The sequence below is a fragment of the Xenopus tropicalis genome, chromosome 1, assembly GCF_000004195.4.
Source record: "Xenopus tropicalis strain Nigerian chromosome 1, UCB_Xtro_10.0, whole genome shotgun sequence".
Taxonomy (NCBI): Eukaryota; Metazoa; Chordata; class Amphibia; order Anura; family Pipidae; genus Xenopus; species Xenopus tropicalis.
The window spans coordinates 155,858,935-155,880,846 of record NC_030677.2 but is presented as its reverse complement, the minus strand read 5'-3'; the positions used below and the strand labels follow the sequence as shown (position 1 = coordinate 155,880,846).

The 21,912-nt window shown below is 38.6% G+C and overlaps 1 protein-coding gene across 13 annotated transcripts in view; it reads left to right on the top strand.

Annotated features, from left to right (window-relative positions):
• fbrsl1 (fibrosin-like 1) overlaps window positions 1-21,912 on the top strand; it is a 281,206-nt gene that overhangs the window by 27,397 nt on the left and 231,897 nt on the right. For 12 of the 13 annotated variants that reach the window (XM_004910563.4, XM_004910564.4, XM_012969337.3 and 9 more), the window contains exon 2: window positions 13,162-14,105. In XM_004910563.4, the coding sequence (XP_004910620.1) occupies window positions 13,815-14,105 (291 nt within the window). In that variant the 5' untranslated portion in view covers window positions 13,162-13,814. Of the gene's footprint in view, window positions 1-13,034; window positions 14,106-21,912 lie in introns of those variants that run through there. The other variant, XM_031892428.1, reaches the window with a different exon arrangement.

Genomic DNA, 21,912 nt, shown 5'->3' with positions numbered 1-21,912 from the left:
CAAGCTATCAGTGTAAGTTACAGGGTACCTTCATGCTCCAACTTGTGAGCAGTACCAACAGCAGCCCAATTCAGTAGAACTACTTTAGAACTGGAAATATCTACTGACATGCAGATGGTACAGGGGTTATGTAAGGAACATTGCAGGGAGCCTAAGGTATTGCGATGGATGCATAGGGACTTTGTTGTGTGTCATGAGTGGCCTGCCGTATTATTTATTGTTCTTTTACACAAGCACCACACAATAGGGAACATTGCCATTAGCATTAGTCTGAGGGGCCAGTGGGTTATTTTCACATATGTTGGTTTAGGAATATTCAGAAACAAAAAATGAGATGGGCACCCCTTTTCCTTCAGTTGGCATTGTCAAGTCAAGTCAAATAGAGCTTTATTGTCATCCCAACAATATAGTTAAAGTACACAGTGGGACGAAATATCGTCCTGGATCAAAAAGGTGCAATACACAAGATATTACGTAACTATAATGAAAAAAAAACGAAAAACAATAAAACCAAGAATTCACAGTATAATGAATATATAATATGCAGTGGTGCACACAGTGTAGAATAGTGTGACACAGAACTATGCAACACATAATCAGTGCAGTGTTGGAATGGCTAGATGAACAGTGCAATACAAGAATAGTGCAATATCATAAATATTGGAGAGGGGTAAGCAGCATTGTAAACATTGTTCTTTTTTTTTTTTTTCTTCTTCCTTCCTTTTTTCAATTGTGCAATACAATAAATGTGCAATATGCAAGTTTGTGCAAAAGTATGTTCAAATAAATATGAGTGTAAACATATACACTTGTAGCTATATTAAGTAAAAGAAAAGTGTTATGGTACAGTGTTATGTAGTCCATAGAGGGTGTGGAGTAGAGAGTCCAGTGTGGAGGGGGGCAGCATGGTGTTTAGGAGCCAGACTGCTTGGGGAAAGAAACTATTGCACAATCTAGCAGCCTTGCTCCTGATGCTGCAGAGCCATCTTCCAGATGGAAGAGGAGTAAACAATTGTTGGTAGGGGTCTGCCATGATGCTAGTGGCTTTAGGAAGGCAACATGAGGTGTGAATATCCTGCAGACTGGGTAGAGATCTGCAGATGATGCGCTCAGTGGTCTGCACAATCCTCCTGAAAATTGTAATTCCAATCCCATTAATACTGTATATTACTTGTTTTCTTATATGGTAAGTAATGTAATTATATGTAGCCACTGGCTACTTAGGTTCCAGTGACTAATTCTAGTTGTAGCCACTATAGCTACACCCCTGTTAAACATGAATAGGATCAGTTATAAATGAGTGCCTAAAGCAACAAGATTGAGCAGTTGTTACAATCCCATCTAACCAACTACTCTACAATTTTAAATGTGATACAAATTAAGGATAAGAGCGGACCTCTTGTTAGAAGTCAATTCTTTGGAGTCGCTGAGCTGCTCACATGGTTCGCTGACACTGGCAGGAATGTTCTGATTGTTATCTAGATTATGTACAGACTTGGAGCAGTAATTCACTGTGTCTGACGAGTTGGCTTTCTAAGCCCCTGGATAAATAATCATCCCTCTGATACTAAGCCTGCTGTCAGAAGTGCCTTTCTGCCTTTTACTCCGACACAGTGTACTATTCAATTTCAGGTAATAAACGCTTTAAATATATGCGTAGGCGTAATATTCTGTGCCATCAGTTAACTGTTTTCTGGAATAATAAATATTTCTCTACTATGATTATAGAAATATTATAAGTAGAGATAGGTACACAGCATGTTTTCAGTCCAGCTGAGCCAGGTTTAGGTTGCTCCATCTCTGTTCTGCTGAGAGCAAAGCTTCTTTACTGTAGGGATCAGAGATGTGGCTACAAGAGAAATGATTGCTAGCTAGCAGGAAGACAAAGAAAATAAAGCTACAGAATTCGGCAGCAGCAGTGTCACAAATTTAAGTAAATTAGTTTTGGGCACAAACATTAATATTAGATTAAAGAAGCAACATAGAAATATTCACTTTTATTTAATCACTTAATATTAATTGAATTCACATAAGCTTGTTTGGTAGTATAGTCCTTCTCAACGATATCCAATCCTCTGGTATTACATTTTAAATCTGTCCCACAATTGGTGAAAAAGCACCTAGCAATGACGGTTTTGAGGTGTCTATAGAAATATATGCCAAGTACGGTTAACAATATAACCGGTTTCTAACTGCTCAGATTTTGTTTCAGCAGACCAAGACTTCTGAATTCCATTGAAATAGACAAATCTGCTTAACCTGCAGTGTACATAAGGCTTTGTTGGGAAACATAGACCAATCCACAAACAAACCTACTAGGGAGCCTCCAATGAGTGAATCAAACCATGCTTCAGGAAAGTACTTGCAGTTTCTTTTAGATATAGGACCTGTTAGGTATAGGACCTGTTATCCAGAATCCTCAGGACGTGGGGCTTTTCCTGATAAGGGATCGTCATACCTTATGTCTACTAAAAAATCATTTAAACATCATTTAAACCCAGTAGGATTGTTTTACCTCCAATAAGGATTAATTATATCTTAGTTCGGATCAAGTACAATGTTCTGTTTTATTATTACAGAGAAAAAAATTTTTTTTTTTTTTTAGAAAAATTAGAATTATTTGCTTATAATAGAGTCTATGGGAGATGGCCTTTCCGTAATTAGAAACTTTCTGGATAACGGGTTTCCGGATAAGATATCCTATACCTGTACAATGAACTTGAAATTGGGATTTACCTGAGGAATCATCAGTGGTGTCCTTGCCCAGACAGGGATTCAAAATGGGTAGTGGCCTTGTAATTACACAGAGGCATAAACAGCCCCCAACTAGATAGTGACTGCCTATGGTATCTTACAGCAGCCACTCTGGTATTTGGCAGAATCTACAGATTGGCAGTCTGGTGGGCCTGGTGGTATCCAGAACATGTGGTGCAAGTACATCTCTGCAAAACAAGCACAGCTTAATTCATTGCTTGAAAGGCTTTGCAGTGGATTTGTTTATTATAAGTTACTTGGGAGAAGCAGGCCTGACCAGTGTTTGATTGAGCCTGGTTTAAATGACTTAAAGGAACAGTAACACCAAAAAATCAAAGTGTATAATGTACTGTTGCCCTGCACTGATGCAACTGGTGTATTTGAAACATTACTATAGTTTAGTAAATGAAGCTGCTGTGTAGCCATGGGGGCAGCCATTTAAAAGACAAAAGGCACAGGTTACATAGCAGATAACAGATAAGTTCTGTACAATACAATGGTGTTTTATCTGTTATCTGCTATGTAACCTGTGCCTTTTCTCCTTTTTCCAGCTTGAATGGCTGCCCCCATGGCTACACAGCAGCTTTTTATATAACTATAGAAGTGTTTCTGAAGCAAATGTGCAAATTTTACCAGTGCAGGGCAACAGTGCATTGTATTATGATTACTTAAAACCATTTTTATTTTTTGGTGTTACTGTTCCTTTAAGTGTACAGCTATATACCTCAGAACTGTGTATTTTTGTCAGGAATTCTTGGTGATCATGTGCAGTTATAGAGGAGAGAGAAATGAGCAACATGTGCAAAAGTATTCTGCCAGTTGCATTTCTCACACGGGCAGCTCCAAATACTTGGGATATAGGGATGATTTAAAGAATTGCTTAGTAGCTTCCATTGTTAGGGAGTGCAAAAACAGCAATAATTACACAAGGGAGAAACCAAAGAATATGATTCTAAACTGTTTTATCTAGGGACGCACCAAATCCAGGATTCGGGCAGGATTCTGGCTTTTTCAGCAGGATTCGGATTTGGTTGAATCCATGGTCCTAACCGAACCAAATCTGTGCGGCTCTTGGTTTAAACACCTTCTGTACCTTAATTTGCATATGCAAATTAGGATTTGGTTCTGTATTTGGCCAAATCTTTCACAAAGGATTCGGGGTTTGGCCTAATCCCAAAATAGTGGATTCGGTGCATCCCTGGATTTATCCTCTTTAATAGAGCGCTGAGGAGAAGTATTATAAATAAGGTGAAGAATTATATATGATATGCTGATCATACCTTTCAAAGGAACACATGTTTCATGTGCCCCCACATAGAGAGACCTACTGCATATATAAACAAGAGAAGATCGTTAGCAGTTGGAAGAGAGTCCAGTGGAATGGAATACTGGGGGAAAGCCAGGCTCTAGTGAGGAGCTTGCTTCACTGAGTAAAGAAAGCATACTGTTGCTATACTGGGATCAGCAGTAGAGTGGTACTTGTAGGCTGGCCTCAAGATATGGGTAATGGCACACTGGGCATTTTGAGCATTTCTGCCCTCAAGTGGAAAACAGTTGAGATCAATACAACCCAAAGCTGCAGAATGTAGGTGCCAAAACATACTTCAAGGTTTGTTTGTCACAGCTATGTGTGTCTGTCCAATATACACTGTAGCATCAGTAGCTGTGACTGATGGGCAGGGTTGTTTTCATTACAACAGTTTTCCTTTGCAGTGTAGCGACAGTCAGAACACCCCATGTACTGCTACTCTTACTGAGATGTCCCTGGCAGGCTGAGCATGATAGACTGCACTACAATAACCATAGTGTAATCATCAGTTGTTTGATAATGTTGGCCACTGGCATTTTGAAGTTAGGACAACCACAGGCAGTCATCATTTACAAATACTGGATCCAGTGTGATAGCCTGTGCCCATTCGACAGTAACAGCCAGTTGAAGACCAATATGCATTTGTATGTGTATGTGGATCTTAGTAGGTTCTGGCCAACTTAGAATTTTTTAACAATGGGCTTACTGATTATGCCTAGATTTTGCTTAGTTTGAATGCTCTTTTATTTATTTATTTATTTTTTTGAAAAGAGTAATGGTTGAGAAAGGTTCAATAGCAGAAACCTGTTACAAAGAAAGTGCTTCAAAAGGTAGCATACCCTCTCAGAAGCCATATTCCAATATCTTGCTCTCTGCAGATTTGCATTTAGAGCTCTGAATTATTTGACTGTATCTATACTATTAAACCAGCAGATCCCAATGCAAAGTTGGCCACAGGATCATAATGGAGTAATGTCCATGTCTCCACTCATAGGTTAAGGCCTCTAATTTCTGTTTTTTAAACAGTGCTATGTGTGTGTGTAGCATTAAGTAAGTGAATACAGTCTGGTCTTAGCAATTGTCTCAAGAATGCCACTTGAGACGTTATCCACTCAGTATCTTAGATAACACTTATCTAACTACAAATTTGGTCAATTTTGGATGATTTCTCATGGCCTTGAGCCTATGTCTGACAGATGCTGTTCAATTGTATTCAAAGGTAACACATTTATAAATGCATGCACAAATTTTATTCATTTGTTTTGACAAATTTACAATTGATTTCCTTAAGTCTAGGACTGACATTTTACTGGTTGCTGCAAAGAACAGTATGACAACACCTTGGCCCGATCCTGAAATCGGACAGATCTTAATCAGGCAGGTTTAAAAATTAGTTGGATTGTTGACCGCACCGGCTTGTTGATATGGTCCCCGAAGCGACAGACACCTATACCTGTTGTTTTAATTCGATCGTTTGGCCCCAGGACCAAACGTCCGAATTAACCCTATATTGCCCACCCATAGGTGGGGATATTGGGAGAAGATCCGTTTGCTTGGTGACCTTGCCAAGCTAGTGGATCTTAGCATGTATGGCCACCTTAAGTCTCCTGAGATCAGTATAGGCACAATGAGGACAACCACAGGCAGTCATGATGTAAATGAATAAGGCATCATTTACAAATGCTGGACCTAGTGATTGCCTGTGCCCATGTGATAGTTGAAGATCAATTTGTGAGTCTTGGCAGGCTCTTGCCCACCTAGCAGTTTTTACCACTGGACTTACTGATTATCCCTGGATTTTGCTTGGTTACTTTTATGAATGCTCTTTTTTTTTTTTTGGAAGGAGTGATGGTTGGCTAAGGTTCAACAGCAGAAAACTGTCACAAATCATCAGTAAGCCTCCTCAGATCCCCCGCACATAACCTTAATATGCATGTGCTATTTAACAACAAACTTTTAGGGCTAAATTCCTTGAGTGCTTTTGACCAGATTTTGTGGGTCAGATTTTATCTGTTCTTGTCGTGCAACAACTCAAGATCCTAGAAAATCTAATTTCCATTGGATGTAATATAATGTCTGATCTAATTAATTAGAATGTTTTCTTGTGTTTATTCAGTATATTTCAATGAGAAAAAATGTCTTTCCAACACCAAGTCCCATTATATTTTGACCCATGTGACTACATCCGACTTGTCAGATGTGATCTCTTGATCTGACTTCATCCAACAAAAGTCCTCTTGGAGTTTAGCCCTTCCATATTAGTTGAGGGCAAGGTATTGTGCTATGTTTTTTCTGCACAAAGCACCTGTCCACCCAGTAGTCTTTGTTCCTTTATTAGAAAGGGCAAGTGCACACTGGCAGCCACAACTTGTGCCTTATATACTATACTTAAATCTTGTGTTTGCCTGACCCACTGACACTGTTGAGGATCTGAACTGAAAAATGCAAGACATGACAAAAGCGTTGGGAAATGTATTCAATAAATCTCATCTGGCTTACCAATCAAAGAGATGCTACTCAAAAGAAAATGTGTAGCAGCTTTTCAGGGAAAGATGAACCCTACATTTGTTTTAATTTCAGATTGTATTAGTCCTTTAAACATTCTGATTTACTGCATTCATCTCAAGACTGTTTGAAATGTGCATTGTTTCATTTCCCTGGGCTTATTAGGAGTCCTGTAGGGGAATATTTGATGAATGCAAGATTGTCTCCTATCAGATCACAAGCATATTTCTTAAGCACACAAAACAAAGCTTTTGGGAATTAAGTAGCATGAAGCTGCTTGCTCTGAGGTCACATTTATCTGCTGCTTTTTATTTGTTAGTATAGGTAAGAGTAAATCTGAAGTATGATAAAAAATATACCTTATAAACAATAAATTGTTTGGAAAAATTATTATGTATAATTTTTTGACTTTGTTAGTTTTTTGGTGGTGTTTGGTGCCTTTGATTCAATTTAAAGGCCAATTCCCCCTTTGAATTTACTTTTAATATGTTGCAGATTAAAGCTTTTCAACAGGAGGTCCATGGGCTGGATCACTCAAAGGTATTTTTATGGCCCTCTGACTGCCCATCAGGCTCTTTAAACTTCACTGTATGATAATGTGACTTGTAAATAATAGTGCCCTTAAACATGTGGCAGATCATATAATGTCCCCATAGCAAGTAGAAAGTTGTTCAGTTATGATGTAAAACATGATTCTTAGGTCGGCCCTTTAGGCTTCACTAACTGGGCATGTTTTGTAGGCAGACTCACCTGTCTCCCATCTGGAGCACCAGCTGGTACCGAATACTACATTTGCTCTTAGAGCCCTTACACACAGGCATCTCAGTGTGCATCTGTAAAAATCCACACTAAACACATCAAAACCAAATAGACTACATTTAGACATAATTTTGTGGGTTGAGAATGCATTGCTTTATTATAAGTTATTTAAAAAATGCAACATTTTGCCTTGCATTAAAAAATACAATGAAATGCAACTGTGCTTAAACACAGCTCTAAATGCTGGTGAGTTCTTTGAGGCAGTATGAAATGTAATCAGTTAGCTTACATGTTTAGGTTAGCTCAAACTAATTAAAAAAAAAAATATGCTGGCCTAGTGATCCCTGATGATATCTGCGTACTATGGATATTGATCAGTTTGTATGACAATTTTACCTACCAGTACACCATTTCGGCCAGTGTATGGTGCATCTACAGATGAATAAGTGGATTTGTAGCTCCCCTATGGTTCTTGCTGTTTCTGTCTTTCAGGCCTTCAGCCTAAACCAGCAGAACAATAGAAAAGTGGCTATATTGTGTATAACAGGGTGTCTTCTTTTCCACTATAACAGGGGTAGGGAACCTATGGCTCGGGAGCCAGATGTGCCTCTTTTGATGGCTGCATCTGGCTCGCTGCTAAATCTTTAATAAAAAAAAATAACGGGGGCGTGCCCTGCGCTCGGCGGATAGAAGACGTGTTCTAAGCCTTAGAATACGTCTTCTATCCACCGAGCGCATGCCACGCCCTCCTCCGCATCCGGCATCCTTGGCACTCACCCTACCTTGCCCCTGCGCTCGGCGGATAGAAGATGTGTTCTAAGCCTTAGAATACATCTTCTATCCGCCAAGAGTGCAGGCCACACCCTCCTACGCATCGCATCCGGCATCCTTGGGACCCACCCTACCTTGCCCCGCAGCATCCACAGCCAAACATATTGTATGGCTCTCACGGAATTACATTTTAAAATATGTGGTGTTTATGGCTCTCTCAGCCAAAAAGGTTCCCGACCCCTGCACTAGAACCTCAGGCAGATCTTCCGGACGCCATGTATTATCAGCCCATATGTGGCTGTCTCTAAAGTGCCCATTAATTGTAGTGCACTTGTGCCATTATGGAAAGTAGATAGAAAACATTCACTGCTGGTGTGATATGAGGACAGGTTTGTGATCTTGCCCAAGTATTTAAGGACAGTAGTAAGGTATCTGTTGATTTTCTTTTTAAGCCATATCTGTGTTTTGTTTTAGTGAAGTGCATAGATCATTTTAGACTCGTAGCTCAGGACTGGAACTTTTTCTTGCTTCAAAAATAAAAACCCTTTGAAAAGATTTTAGGTCAGAAGAGAGTGGCTTTTATAACTTGTAGATGTATAATGCACTGTAAACTCGTACAAATTGCATCGCTAACAGTTCCCCTGGCATCAGTTGTAATCTCACTGCTTTTCTATGCTAGAGGCTTGCATCCCTTATCATGCATCTCATTTTACAGCCTCTGATCGTTTAGCTTTTGCGGGCAGTCATTGGATTCAAAATAGAACTTTGTTTGTATTTTATATTGTGAAATGCAGAATTGATTTGGCTGCGAAAACATACAAAGAGTAGCGCTAACTTAGTATTATTTCCTAAATATTATATGTGTGTTTTTATATTGCTAATTAAACAGGCAGTATACTCCCTTCTTTAACATGAATTAATTGAATAGCGCTTGTACTGAGCATAATTTTTGCCTGTTGTTTTGTTTTTTAGTTAATTGTTTTGTTAACAGATGTCCATTATGTGCACTTTTAATTTATTATTGTGATTAAAACAATAAATACAAATGTATGGTTATTAAATGTGTGATTATAGTACAGGTATGGGATCCCTTATCCGGAAACCCGTTATCCAGAAAGCTCTGAATTACGGAAAGCCCGTCTCCCATAGACTCCATTTTAATCAAATAATTTAACATTTTAAAACTGATTTCCTTTTTCTCTGTAGTAATAAAACAGTACCTTGTAATTGATCTAAACTAAGTTATAAATAATCCTTATTGGATGCAAAACAATCCTATTGGTTTTAATTAATGTTTTATTGATTTTTTAGTAGACTTAAGGTATGGAGATCCAAATTACGGAAAGACCCCTTTTCTGGAATACCCTTGGTGCCGAGCACACCTGTACCTTTTTAAATTTGCCTGTTGCCACCAGTTCCATATAAAAAAAAATATAAATATATATATTTATTTATTTTTTTGCTTCCTTTTGGCGCCTATTGCACAGAGCAGATGGCCTGACCAGTGACTGCTTACGTTTCTGCAGCATTAGAGCAGGGCCTGAGTAATGTGCATTGGGGCATTAAAGAAAGTAGATATACCTTAGTGCATTTTTAGAGATCCCTTTCACCGGCGATTCCCTCTGTTGCCAGTTGAAAGGCATTTTGGAGAAAGTAGTCGCCCGCAGTAGCAGAGATCTGTCACAGGTGACTATTCTCTGTGGGGCATTAGCCTAAACCAGCCTGGTTTCTGCTATCTGATCTTAAGTTTAATGTTTTAAAGATAAATGGCTAGAAAGGTGCCGAAATGTGCAATTGAAACTAATCCCTGAATCATTAACCCATTAACATTTTAGCAATAAAGTATGATTTATACCACTTTAAAGCTGGCCATACACGTGGCGATCTCACGATGTTTCGTACGACCATCGGTCGCACGAAACATCGTCAGATCCGCCACACACCATTCAGGGCTGAATCGGCAGGTAAGGAGGTAGAAACAATAGGATTTCTACCTCCTTCTGCCGATTCAGCTCTGAAGGGAGAATTTTGGTCAGGCGCCTTCTATGGCGCCCGATCAAAATTTTCTAACTTGGCCGATCGGCGAGCCGACCGATTTCAGCAGCTTCCTGCGATATCGGTCGGCTCGCTGACATGCCATACACGCACCGATTATCGTACGAAACGAGGTTTCGTACGATAATATCGGTGCGTGTATGGCCACCTTAAGAGACATTTTTAGGAGTCAAGGCTTGATGTATAGTTTAGAAGGTTTTCATTGTGTGGTCTAATTTGGTTGGGTAGCATAAACCAATCCAATTTAGTAGAATCATGCCATGATCAATGAATTTCCATGCATAGCTGGTGTTGGAAAGCATTGCAGCCTTAAGCAACTTTTGTAAATCATAATTAAGCAGTCTAATATTTGCATCCACAGCCATCTCTGTAGCCCTATTCCAACTTAGTTAATTGTATCTGATTTTATAATAGAGAATTATAGTTTACATTATGAATTTATTGCACAGGGTTACCATACTAGCTCTCTGGTGCATCAGCCCTATGCTGAATAATCCCCTCAATTCCTACCCTTGCACGTTTATAGTATATTGTAGTGTGTTAATAAAGTATGTGCTAGATATAGAAAGTTCAGGCTGTGGCTTGTTTAATTTACAGGTCTTAAGATGGCCATACATACACGGATACAAAGACCAAAAATGAATGTTTTGCAGATTATCTGTGCAAAATAAATGGTTCAGGGATTGATAAGTTTGAAAATTGTATCTGCTGATGTACTTTATTGCCATGGCAAAATGTGAAGAGGAGCCACCGTTCCGTTTCACATCCTTTTATTCCGATTGTTCCTGCATTCGAATGGAACAATAGAAAGGTGTCCATACCTTGTGTATGCTGTTTATCTATTCATTCTATGGCTTTAGGGCAATGAAACCAATATATCTTTTTTGAAAAAAAAAAAAACAGTGCTATTTCTCTAACAGATTCTATCTTATGATAGAGAAGTGCTTTAAAAATCCAGAGACAGTTTGTAAAAACTAATTATTGTTTTTAATTTGTAATGCTTTGATATTGAATTGTGTGGTTGTTAAAGAGCTAATTACACTTTTTAAAATGTAAGTGGAACAAGAAACTCAAGGTATCGGTTATAAATTAGAATTACAAATACAGCACAGTAATATACCTGGAATTACCATTTACTAAGAAAAAACAGACTGACATAAAACTGTATGAAGATAGAAAGATTGGTGCAAGGGGGATAGTGGAAAATTACTTATTTTAAAAATGGTACATAACTTTTAATCATATTTAGAAAGTCTGTTATTTCTATGAGATGACACATACTGATGTATTTATAACAGTTCTATTTTAAGATGTTTATACTGAGGTGTGATCATATACAGCAATTGCTTTTCGGTCACTGTGTATGCAGATTTGAATAGATCTTGACAGGACTGTTATTGTTTTCAGACTTGGACACTCCTAAATTGGCAGATTCTTGGACCCTGTATGGGGCCAAAACTATACAGTGATATGTGTTCAAGGACAGGCCAGTGGTCTTTTGGCCAATGTATGGTTTGTTTTAGAAATGAAAAAGGAGCTAACATTTGGTACAGAAAAGCCAATATTGCAAGGATATTTCAAGGATAAATACTATCAGTGTCATACCCATGCATATCTTTAGACTCTGCTTGGGAGTAGGGTGACCAGATCACTTGAAAATTCAGGTACATGTCTAATAAATGCACGTTGCAGGGCAGCACTGTTTGCATAAATACACTGCAATCAGTTCAGCCCTGCTAGCTGGATATTATATATATATTTTTTTTTTAGATGTGTCCTGAATTTAATTGATCTGGTCACTATACTTGGGTGAAAATGGCTTTTGATCTGACTTTATAGAAAATCTGTTTATATGATAATAGCATTGTCTTGTGTATAGTCATGCCCAAAATGACAATGAAAGTTTCCCCAGAATCTGGTTGTTTGGCCATTTGCCAATGGCCCACCATTAGCCAGTTTTCTGCAATCACTTTTAAATGATACACACCCTTATTTTTTTCTAATCAGGTACAAAAAAAAAAAAGATAAAAGCAAAATATAGAAAGAAAGTTTGTTGGTTCCATTCATTGTGTGTATAAGCTAAGCCCTCCAAAGGATTTGTATGGCCCTCAGCAGTCTGAGGCTCCATAGACTTCACTGTATGACATCATCATTTAACTGAATCTGGCCCTCCAGCACCCTGTATGAGGTATAACTGTAAAAGGTTGGATAGCACTGATGTGGGCTATGGATAGCTCTGTGAATTATGATATGAAATACATATTAAGTCTTGTTATTGTTCAGGTTTCCCAGTATAGAATAGGTCCAGATATGCTAACTCTTGACTTTTTCCCTAGGCTGCAGCTGTATATGAAGTATCATTATACACCTGTACTTGTGGGGGGAATTATAGGTAATATGGAGAGATTCAAAATTCCTTGCCTGAGTATTATGGTCCCTCCGTCTGTCACTGTATCACAGACATATATGTATCAGTCCTGGAAATGAAAGAGTTCTAAAACAAAAAAGGAAATGCAAAAATAGAGGTTTTGTTGCTGCATATGGTGTGCACCCTTTGTTGGACTATATATATAATATATATGATGTAAGCTACAGACAGTAGTACCGGTAGCTGTACCAAATGAGCCGGCACACCGCAGGTTAATGCTGTCAGGCCTATGTGTGGGGTTACGGGCAGCGCTGTGCCGGGGTTACCGTGCTACAGTCGCTGTAGGGCAGCTGCTCAGCTCAGGGCTCTCCCGGCCGGCCGTTCCGGGGTTGCAGCGCCTCACAGCCGCCTGTAGCACACGAGAGGTTAACCGAGGAGCTAAATGTAAACTCTTTTAATAAAGTCGCTCACTTCCTTTGGTAATTACAAGCTGGCGGAAGTACGTCAGTTATCTGCTTTGGGCTTTTTTTCCTGCTGCACTGTACAATTCACTGAGAAGAAATTTCCTCCCCCTCCGCCTGTCCCTTTAAGAGCTGTGATCGCTGATCTAATATTTCCCCCCGTTTGTGTCTGCTTTCAGGAGCGGAGTGTCGGGGATCGGGGGAGCCGTGTGCCTCAGCCTGCACCCCATCCGGTTCCAGAATGGAGGTTATTTAACAAGAGACAACGAGGAGGGATAATAATGGCAAAGGCAACAGAGAGGAGGTACAGGATCGGCATTGAGCGTCTGTGATTAGGATCTGGGCTTTTCTCTTTTTCAGCCTCTCACATTCTTCCTGTCATCTGCGGTGCAATTGATCAAACGCAAGAGGCATAGGGAAACAAGGATTGCTGGCTTTTCCTGACAAGGGTATCTTTACTTTTCTCAACCCCACGACATGAGGGTGTTCTGATCCCCCCTCCTGTTTTTACCAGGATGCTGTTGCTGCAGCCTTTAAATGATCTTGGGCAGGGTCTAAGCCATGAAAATAAGGAAATATTATGGCAATATAATTGAATCAAAAAAGTTGCAATACAAGTGCTCACTGATCACCTTATGGTTTGTGGTGTCATAAAGTGGTTGTCAGCTTTGAGGTAATACTTGGATTATTGGCAAAGAAGAGTGCGTTCATCTCTCTGGATCATAAAAACACACACTTGTAGAAACACCTATTGGATTGCTGGAGTCAGGGGCACACCGTGGATCTTACCTGTGGATTTATAATTATTACAATAATTAAGAAATAAAGGAAGATGGATATCAAAACTAAGCAACCAAGCAGGCGGTCCAGGTCCCAAAGGGATAGGGTGAGGAGGAGAGATCCTTCTGTCAGAGATCCACGAAACCAGAGCCCATCCTCTGGTTCTGAGGCAGAAAGGGGCTTGGGAAAGGAAAATTCGAACCAGAATGGCACAAATGGGAAAAATCCATCTGCCAGAAATGCCAGACCGCCCAGACGTAAGAGGAGAGAATCTAGCTCTCAGGAGGAGGATATAATTGATGGGTTTGCAATTGCCAGCTTCAATACCCTGGAAGCCTTAGAGGTAAGAAAGAGTTATATTATCTCTTTAATAATGGATTTGCAGGATACTGCTTATCTTTCGTGCATTTTTAAGAATAAAAGGCAAATGGTTTTTACTTTTTTGCTACTTCCCCTTACCCACTGTCAAAGCATTTTGTGTCATGTCAAATGTGTTCTTACAATCATGTATAGATGATAGAAATGTAAAAAAATAAATAAAATATATAGCATTTTTTAAAACACAAGTTTTCCTCTAAATCCTTTTTTAGTCTCCATACCTGAGGAATATTTAATATGAAATCGTATTTATTAAAGGGTGATTCATATTATAGTATTTACATTTTAACAGTGGAATTGTAATGCAGAAGCTTTGTGTTCCTTATTTTGCTCAGATGAGCTGCATTACATTGCAATGTTTACACCTGAGCATATCACCCCCACATTTTATCTATAAAGCATATATGCTCCTATTGTTATGCTAATGAGGGTCAATGGTATAAAGCAAGGATTGGGGGTTTGTCTGGGTATAATCCTGCAACTCTTGAACTTGGCTGTTAGCTGACCTAGCTAGCAGCATGTGACAGTCCTTTTTAAGAAATTCACAGTCCTTTTTTTTGTCACCCAGCTGAGTTTATTGAAAATGTAAATATTATTGTTGCTATTGGTCACTTCCTAGCTTTTGAAATAAGGGCATTTTGATCATCATGGGTTTTGTTAAGTGTGACTATAGGACTTACGAATGAATTTTGTGAGTAAATTTCATTCTAACATTACAGAAAAGTGTAATTATTATGTTCTATGTTTACAAATATTATTGGAACAAATATGTGTTTCCCAGACTGTGGCCAACCTCATTTCTGAGTTTTGCTTTGTAATTCTTGTGAGATTTTTGTGGTGTCCTTGCTCCCTTATAATCTCAACATACAAATTTGCTGCAGCAGCAAACCTCTTCTTTTGTTTCTGAATGTTCTATTATAATTTTTTTTCGTTTATTGTAAAAACAAACAGACAAAAATATTCACAGACACTGTTAATTTAATGTAATATTCAGATGTTGTTTTCAGTTTATATGTGCACACATTGCAACACCAGTGTGTTGCTGTGTTAGAAATATGTTTTTCACCTTTTGAGATCTGTATTCTGCACTTGTTATGCAATTGAACTGTGTTAAATTATTCAAAAACTGCTAATATACTCCTACTTCTCGTCTCCACATGTAAATGTACACAGATTTTATCACTAGAGTAATAATGTTAGGTTATTTTAAATTTTTTGTCTTTTTAGCAAACTTTAAATTTGACTATTTACTTTTCTGTTGCCCTCCATGATGAATAAGTATACTGGGTAATGTTTGGTGTTATATGATTAATACAAAACTGCACTGTTTTGATTCCCATGAGTTGTATGAAATTGCACCTGCCTGCATTGTATTCTTCCAGCTGTCTGTAAAAGCTTTATAGGAACTGTCAGTATCAGCTGTGTATCCTGACCTTAAAGGAAAAAAAAATGCTGATAATGTACATGTACAAGTAAAATGTAAAGCCTTAGGTGCTTTCACTTCATTCTTTTCTTTGTGTAATTATGGATGGGAACTAATGTGGGGTCTCTCCATTGCCCTGGTTAAATCTAAATAGAATCTACAGAATAGAATGGTTGCTTGGCATAATCAGGCATTTCTGCTAAGCATATGGAAATGTCCTTGCTTTACCCAGCAGCAAATAAAAAGCCTAAACCCTAACTGGTCAGTATTATGTCCCTTTGCTGTAAGGTCATGAGTTGTTTTTAAACTGTGGTATGGCCAATGTGTTTTTGCTTGTTAGCTACAGTGCATGCAGCAGTGTTTGTTACTCTTATAGAAACCCTTATAACTACATTGTTGTACACAAATATAATCCCTAGAGACATTAAATTAGGTGGGAACAGGTACTCACACTTTTGTGCTGATGTAATGATTCCTAAATAACTTTGTATTCTTTTAGATTGTAATGTTTTTTTGGGCAGGGCCCTTTTTACCGCTTGTATTTTTTATAATGGAATCTATAGGTTCACTGTATACACCCATTTATTGTACAGCACTGGGGAATATATGGGCACTTTATAAACACAGGATAATAGTAATAATCCTGAGAGACATTGTCTATATCAGTGGGTTATAGATTTTTGGACTAGCTTTTTGTTGTCAGGTCAGCCTTACTAACACAGTAACAGGTACATGAGAACATTGTGACTTAAAGGAATACTGTCATGGAAAAACATGCATCAGTTAACCAAGCTTCTCCAGCAGAATCCTGCATTGAAATTTTTAAAAGAGCAAACAGATTTTTTTATTTTTAATTTTAAAATTTCACATGGGGCTAGCCATATTCTTCATTTCCTGGGGGGCCACAGCCACGTGATCTGTGCTCTGATAAACTTCAGTCACACTTTACTGCTGAGCTGCAAGTTGGAGTGATATCATAGCAGCTACCTGACACCTATGTTGCAAAAAGTGGTAGATATCAGAATAGCACTCAATAGTAAAAAAAAGTCCAGTCCGCTACAAAAATCCCAAACTCCTCCAGTTACATGGGAGTATGAGAAATATTTTGCTATGTAAACAGTGTAATATAGAAAAAATAAAGTACACCATAAAAATCATGACAGAATCACTTTACATGTTATGTTTCCAAGTAAATAAGGGATCACCCTGTAGCTTGCAGAAACTGATATTTGATTATAAAAATCTGAGAGCCCCTGGCTTTGACACTTGACAATTTTAAAGCTAAGTCAGTATAGGGTTTTTTTTTTTTTTTTACTGTTGCTGCATAATTATATATAGTGTATGTAGGTGTGAGGTAAAGACAAATTAAAAAATAAAGAAATAATAGATGCAGAATCCCAACACTTTTTACAGGATTTGAGTATTATTTTTGTGACACCTGAAAAGGGCCTCTTTCTCAAAGCATGATGTGATCATTTAGTTAATAATGCACAACAGACATGTAAACCTGGAAATGGTTTAAAGTTTTTTTCAGTACATTTTACTGCACTATTTTTTATTAACATTTTGACAGCATTTGCATTTGGAAATTTAGCAGCATTTTATTGTAAAACCATTTTTTATGATGTAAGATGTTCTACATGAAATACAGAAAATACAATTTTTACAGTGCAAGAATGTGCTCTTGGAGGGGTTGTACACCTTGTAAATATATTTTCCATGAGTTGTTTTTTTTTTTTTTGTTGGTACACCAGAAATAAATATTTTCTTAATTTGATTCACATTTTTATTTTTGACCATTTTTAAAGGAGAAAGAAAGGTAAAAACTAAGTAAGCTTTATCAGAAAGGTCTATGTAAATACAGCCATAAGCACTCACAGAAATGCTGCACTGACTTCTGTGAAAAGATTTTCTTGTGTCTGTAATTCATGTGCCAGAGACACGCAGCTTTCTCTTTCTCCCCTCTCCTGCTCCCCCCTACCTCAAGAATGCTAAGAACTCACTCCCCCCCTTAGGAATGTGGATCTGAGCCAATCAGCAGGAAGCTTCCTCATAGTCTAACTAACTGAACATGTACACTTGATCTTGGTCTCGGTGCAGGAGTGAGGCATTATGGGAACTTTCTTTACACAGCTCAGAGTTTTTTCTTCCTGTTTGGCTTCTGATCATCTGAACGGGAGAAATATGGGGAGACTTAAGGGTACTATTGAGACAACTGAAGGTATGCCTGCAGCTTGAAATTAACTCTTTACTAGCCTTTCCTTATTAAATTTAATCTTCTACTGTTTCATTCCTTGGGCTGGCAGCTGAGTATTCCAGGTGCAGATTCTGAATGTTTACTATTTGCTACATTAGGTGATACATTTTTCAGGAGCATCTGTTGACTGTTAGCAACTATTGTATCAGTTCTTAGGCCAAGAGCACACAGAGTGTTGGCTCTGAGGCTTTAAGCTGGCTTTTTTCTGCAGGCTGAGAGAAGCGAATGTGCTACCTTCCGCATCTACGTATATCTGAATTGAAAATGACTGCTTCCGCTTGAGTGCAGAAGCTGACCAGAAAAGGCCTGCTTTCACGTTTTTCAGGCTGGCCTAAACTCCGCTCCATTTACCTGCACTGAAGCACAAGCTCTTCTTTTCAGTGCATATACACAGAGGTGCAGAAGGCTAACAGCTTCCTTTAATGAAACTTAGGAATTATGCTCAGCAGGGCCAAAGATGAGAAACATATCAACTAAAGTGGTGAATTTGAACTTTTAGAGTCAGTCACCCCCCCCCCCCCCCAGCTGCTTTTGGGAAACAGGTGAAAAAGAAAATGTTTAACTAGAAAGCAATTGAAAAGCCTTTATTTCTGCTGTACCGTAGTTACTGTGGTTAAGGAAACCTGAGCAGGAAAGGTGTTTGGAAGGTGAACAACTCGTTTAAAATGGTCTCTTTAAATAAGTTATTTGAATTAACTTTTATGATATCTTTTTATTTTGTACACTAAATTGTACCATCATGAGTACAACTTAGTGTGGTGGGCCACACTGTCCGATTTGAATGGTCCACCATGGGCCCTTGGCCAGATTTTTGGACGGATATCTATTGGGAAAGCCTGTGGAGTAGGCCTAAACACAGGAAGATAAGCTGCAGACATGAAGGGGCCACTTTAAGAGGTATATGGAGGCAAGGGCAGAAATATTGGACAGGAGTCCTACATTTGGCAGTTGTGAAGTGTTATGAAAGATGCAGAGCCTGCCAAGAACATCATTGCCCTGGGCCTTTATAGCAGCCCTGTGTATGTGTTGATAACCATTACTTTGAAACTGTCGCACCATGTTGACGTCCATCTGGTTTTGGCCTAAGGCCCTTGGCAAGAGTGGTTAGCTGAAATTTATCTAAAGCCACTTACCATTCATTTGTGATTCAGCTCCCATTGCTGGCATGTGGGCTAAGGAAGCTGACTATTTTAGATGTTTTAATGCTGAATTTTCATGAGGAATGTTACAGGTAAAACAGTAGCAACATTGCCCCTCTACTATAGGCCTATACAGGGCATATTTTCTATTTAATGAAGCAGTTTATCTTTGTAAGTATAGGTTATGTCACTGCTCATTTGTGAACCATTTTAAGAGGTCTTGCACCTGAAATATTTTGAATAGGTATGTTTAAAAACACATTATTTAACACTCAACAACAATCAGCAAGCTGATGGTTCTGACTGCACACACAGAACTTAAAGTGGTGACGTTAGTGACTAGCAGGGCCCTTTTAAGGCCTTGGTGGGCCCTGGGCAATGATTCAACTGTCGGTCCCCATGATCCTGCCACACCCACTTTTGGCCACACCCTTAAATACCACACCTATTTACCCAAAGCATAACACAGGCATGCCAGTATAATAACTACAGAAAATGAACAATGAACACATTAACCGTAGACGTGCCAATATGGTCCCTAAGGAAAATGAATAACTGGTATATTTACCATGGATGTGCCAGTATAATTACTACAGAAAATGAATAATCAGCATATTAACCCCAGGCATGCCAGTATAATTGCTACATAAAATTAATTATCAGCATATTAATTCCAGGTGTACCGGTATAATTGCTACAGAAAATAATCAGCATACTGACCCTAGCTGTTTCTATATAATGTCTGAAAAATGGCCAATAAGCACTCCATGAACTCCACACATGCCTGTACATTCACTGTAAATTATCCAATAAGTACTCCGTTAACTTCATACATGGCAGCAAGATTACTGGAAAATGGCCAATAAGCACTCCATTTAACTCCAGACATGTCAGTCAGGTCAAATAGATTGAAAGCATTATTTGCAGAAGCAGAATACCAGTAGCCAAGTTTTATTCTTTCCAGCCTGGCACTCTCTCTTTCTCTCTCCCTGCTTGGTTAAATACTTGTGAAGAAATCCAAGATGGCTGTGTGTTCCACAGCAGAATGCATGGCCATCTTGGGTTTTCTCATAAGAGCAGGGAAGGAACTGAGCACTAAGCGAACAGAGATGCAGCACTGCCACAGAGATGAGGAGGGCAGTAGCAGAGGCATGGAGGGTATATCTAAGAGGGATGGAGGGAGGGAAAAAAATTAAAGATGTAGTGGCCCAGATGCCCCTTTTGCCCATTTTGCCCATTTAGTAAAGCAGCCCTGTGAATTATAAGGGATTTGTAGCAAACTGTGCAGTTCTTATACAATTTATATTACAAACCAAAGTGTAGTGGGAAGACCTTGATTTGCAAAGACAGCCTGGTGAGCCAGTGTGTATGCACATTGTACTTATTATATTTAACTAAGACTGCTGATTTCTCTTGGCAAATTAACCAAATAAACATGATTTGTGCTTCACATAAATAACAGTTATAACAAAAATTTATTTCACATTTATATTAACTTTTAATATGTACACAATGATAATCTGAGACAATTGGTTTTAATTTTTAATTTTTTGTGTTTTTTTTTTAATTGTTTAGCTTTTTGTTCAGGAGCTCTCTTATTTGCAATTTCAGCAGCTATGTGGTTGCTAGCATCCAATTTACCTTATGAACCAAACAATGGTTTGAATGAGACTAAAATGTATAGCAGAGGGCCTGAAAAGGAAGCTTACTAATAAAAGTTACAATACAATTATAGCCTCACACAGCAAACTGTTACAAATATAAAATGAAGACCAAATAATAAGTTGCTTATTTTTAACATGTTATGCAATTATTAATGTGAATTACCTTTTTTCAAGTGGACTTGCCCAGCTATGGATTTAGCAGGGTCTAAACATCAACTTTGCAGTATAAGGGTATACTTTTCTTAGTAGCATATCTGATCAAATAGCTTCCAGGCCAAATCTGCAGCTTATTGGCCCATGTATGTTGCCAGCCAGTGGGCCTTCCCAACTGATACATTGCTGAAAATTGGGCAAATATCTTTTGGCAGGTTAGATTTTTCTGTCGGATCAAGGACTACATCTGCACATTACGTGATCCTTGCCCCACGGCCTACATTAGCAGCAGTTATGATCTAATCATTGGCCCGAGGGCTAATCCATCAGATCAGCTTGATGAAAAGGCTAGTGAAAGTGTATTTTGTTTTTTACTAATCATCACTGACTTCTCTTTTTTTAAAATAGGAAAGCTCTTTATATTACTGCATAACCCAACGTGTAATTGGATCACGATAACATAATGACTTCCATGTAAAAGGAGTGGAAAGATCACTGAGACATAAGAAAATGTAACAACAGGAAAGAAGGAGAGAGTGGCAAGTTGTGATTGAATGAGGAGATTGTTACATATGAGGAGAATGGGTAAAGTAGCAGAGTATCGGAATCTGTAGAGGGGGATAAGACAATGGTACATGGGAAGAGGAACAAGTGAGAGGTTAGGTTATGGAGGACTGGAAATTAATTGGGGTAAAAAAGGAAAAATGAGAGAATGTCATGTGGTGAAACTTGGCAAAGGTAAGTGATAGAACCAAAGGAGGGACAATAAAGAGCAGGGACCGTCACACCTAAAATTACAGTGAGAAGAGTGGAATGGCTATAATGAAGTAAAATAAAAACAGGGAAACTAGAAGTGTGGAAGACACATCACAGGCTGAAAGGTAAAATAGACTTAAGAATTGGTTGTCATACAAGGGGGTTGGACCCTGTGCTTGGATTGCCTAGGGCACCAAAATACCTTGACCTGCAACTGCACTGTGGCATATGATAACATTCATATATCATCATTCACAAAAGTCAGTGGATCCTAATAGGACCACAAAAATCCTTTGGAGGATGCATTTACCTGTGAGCCTCCAGTTACACTGCTCTGCCATCCAGCCTTGTATCTGTAACATACTTTACTAAAAGTGCTA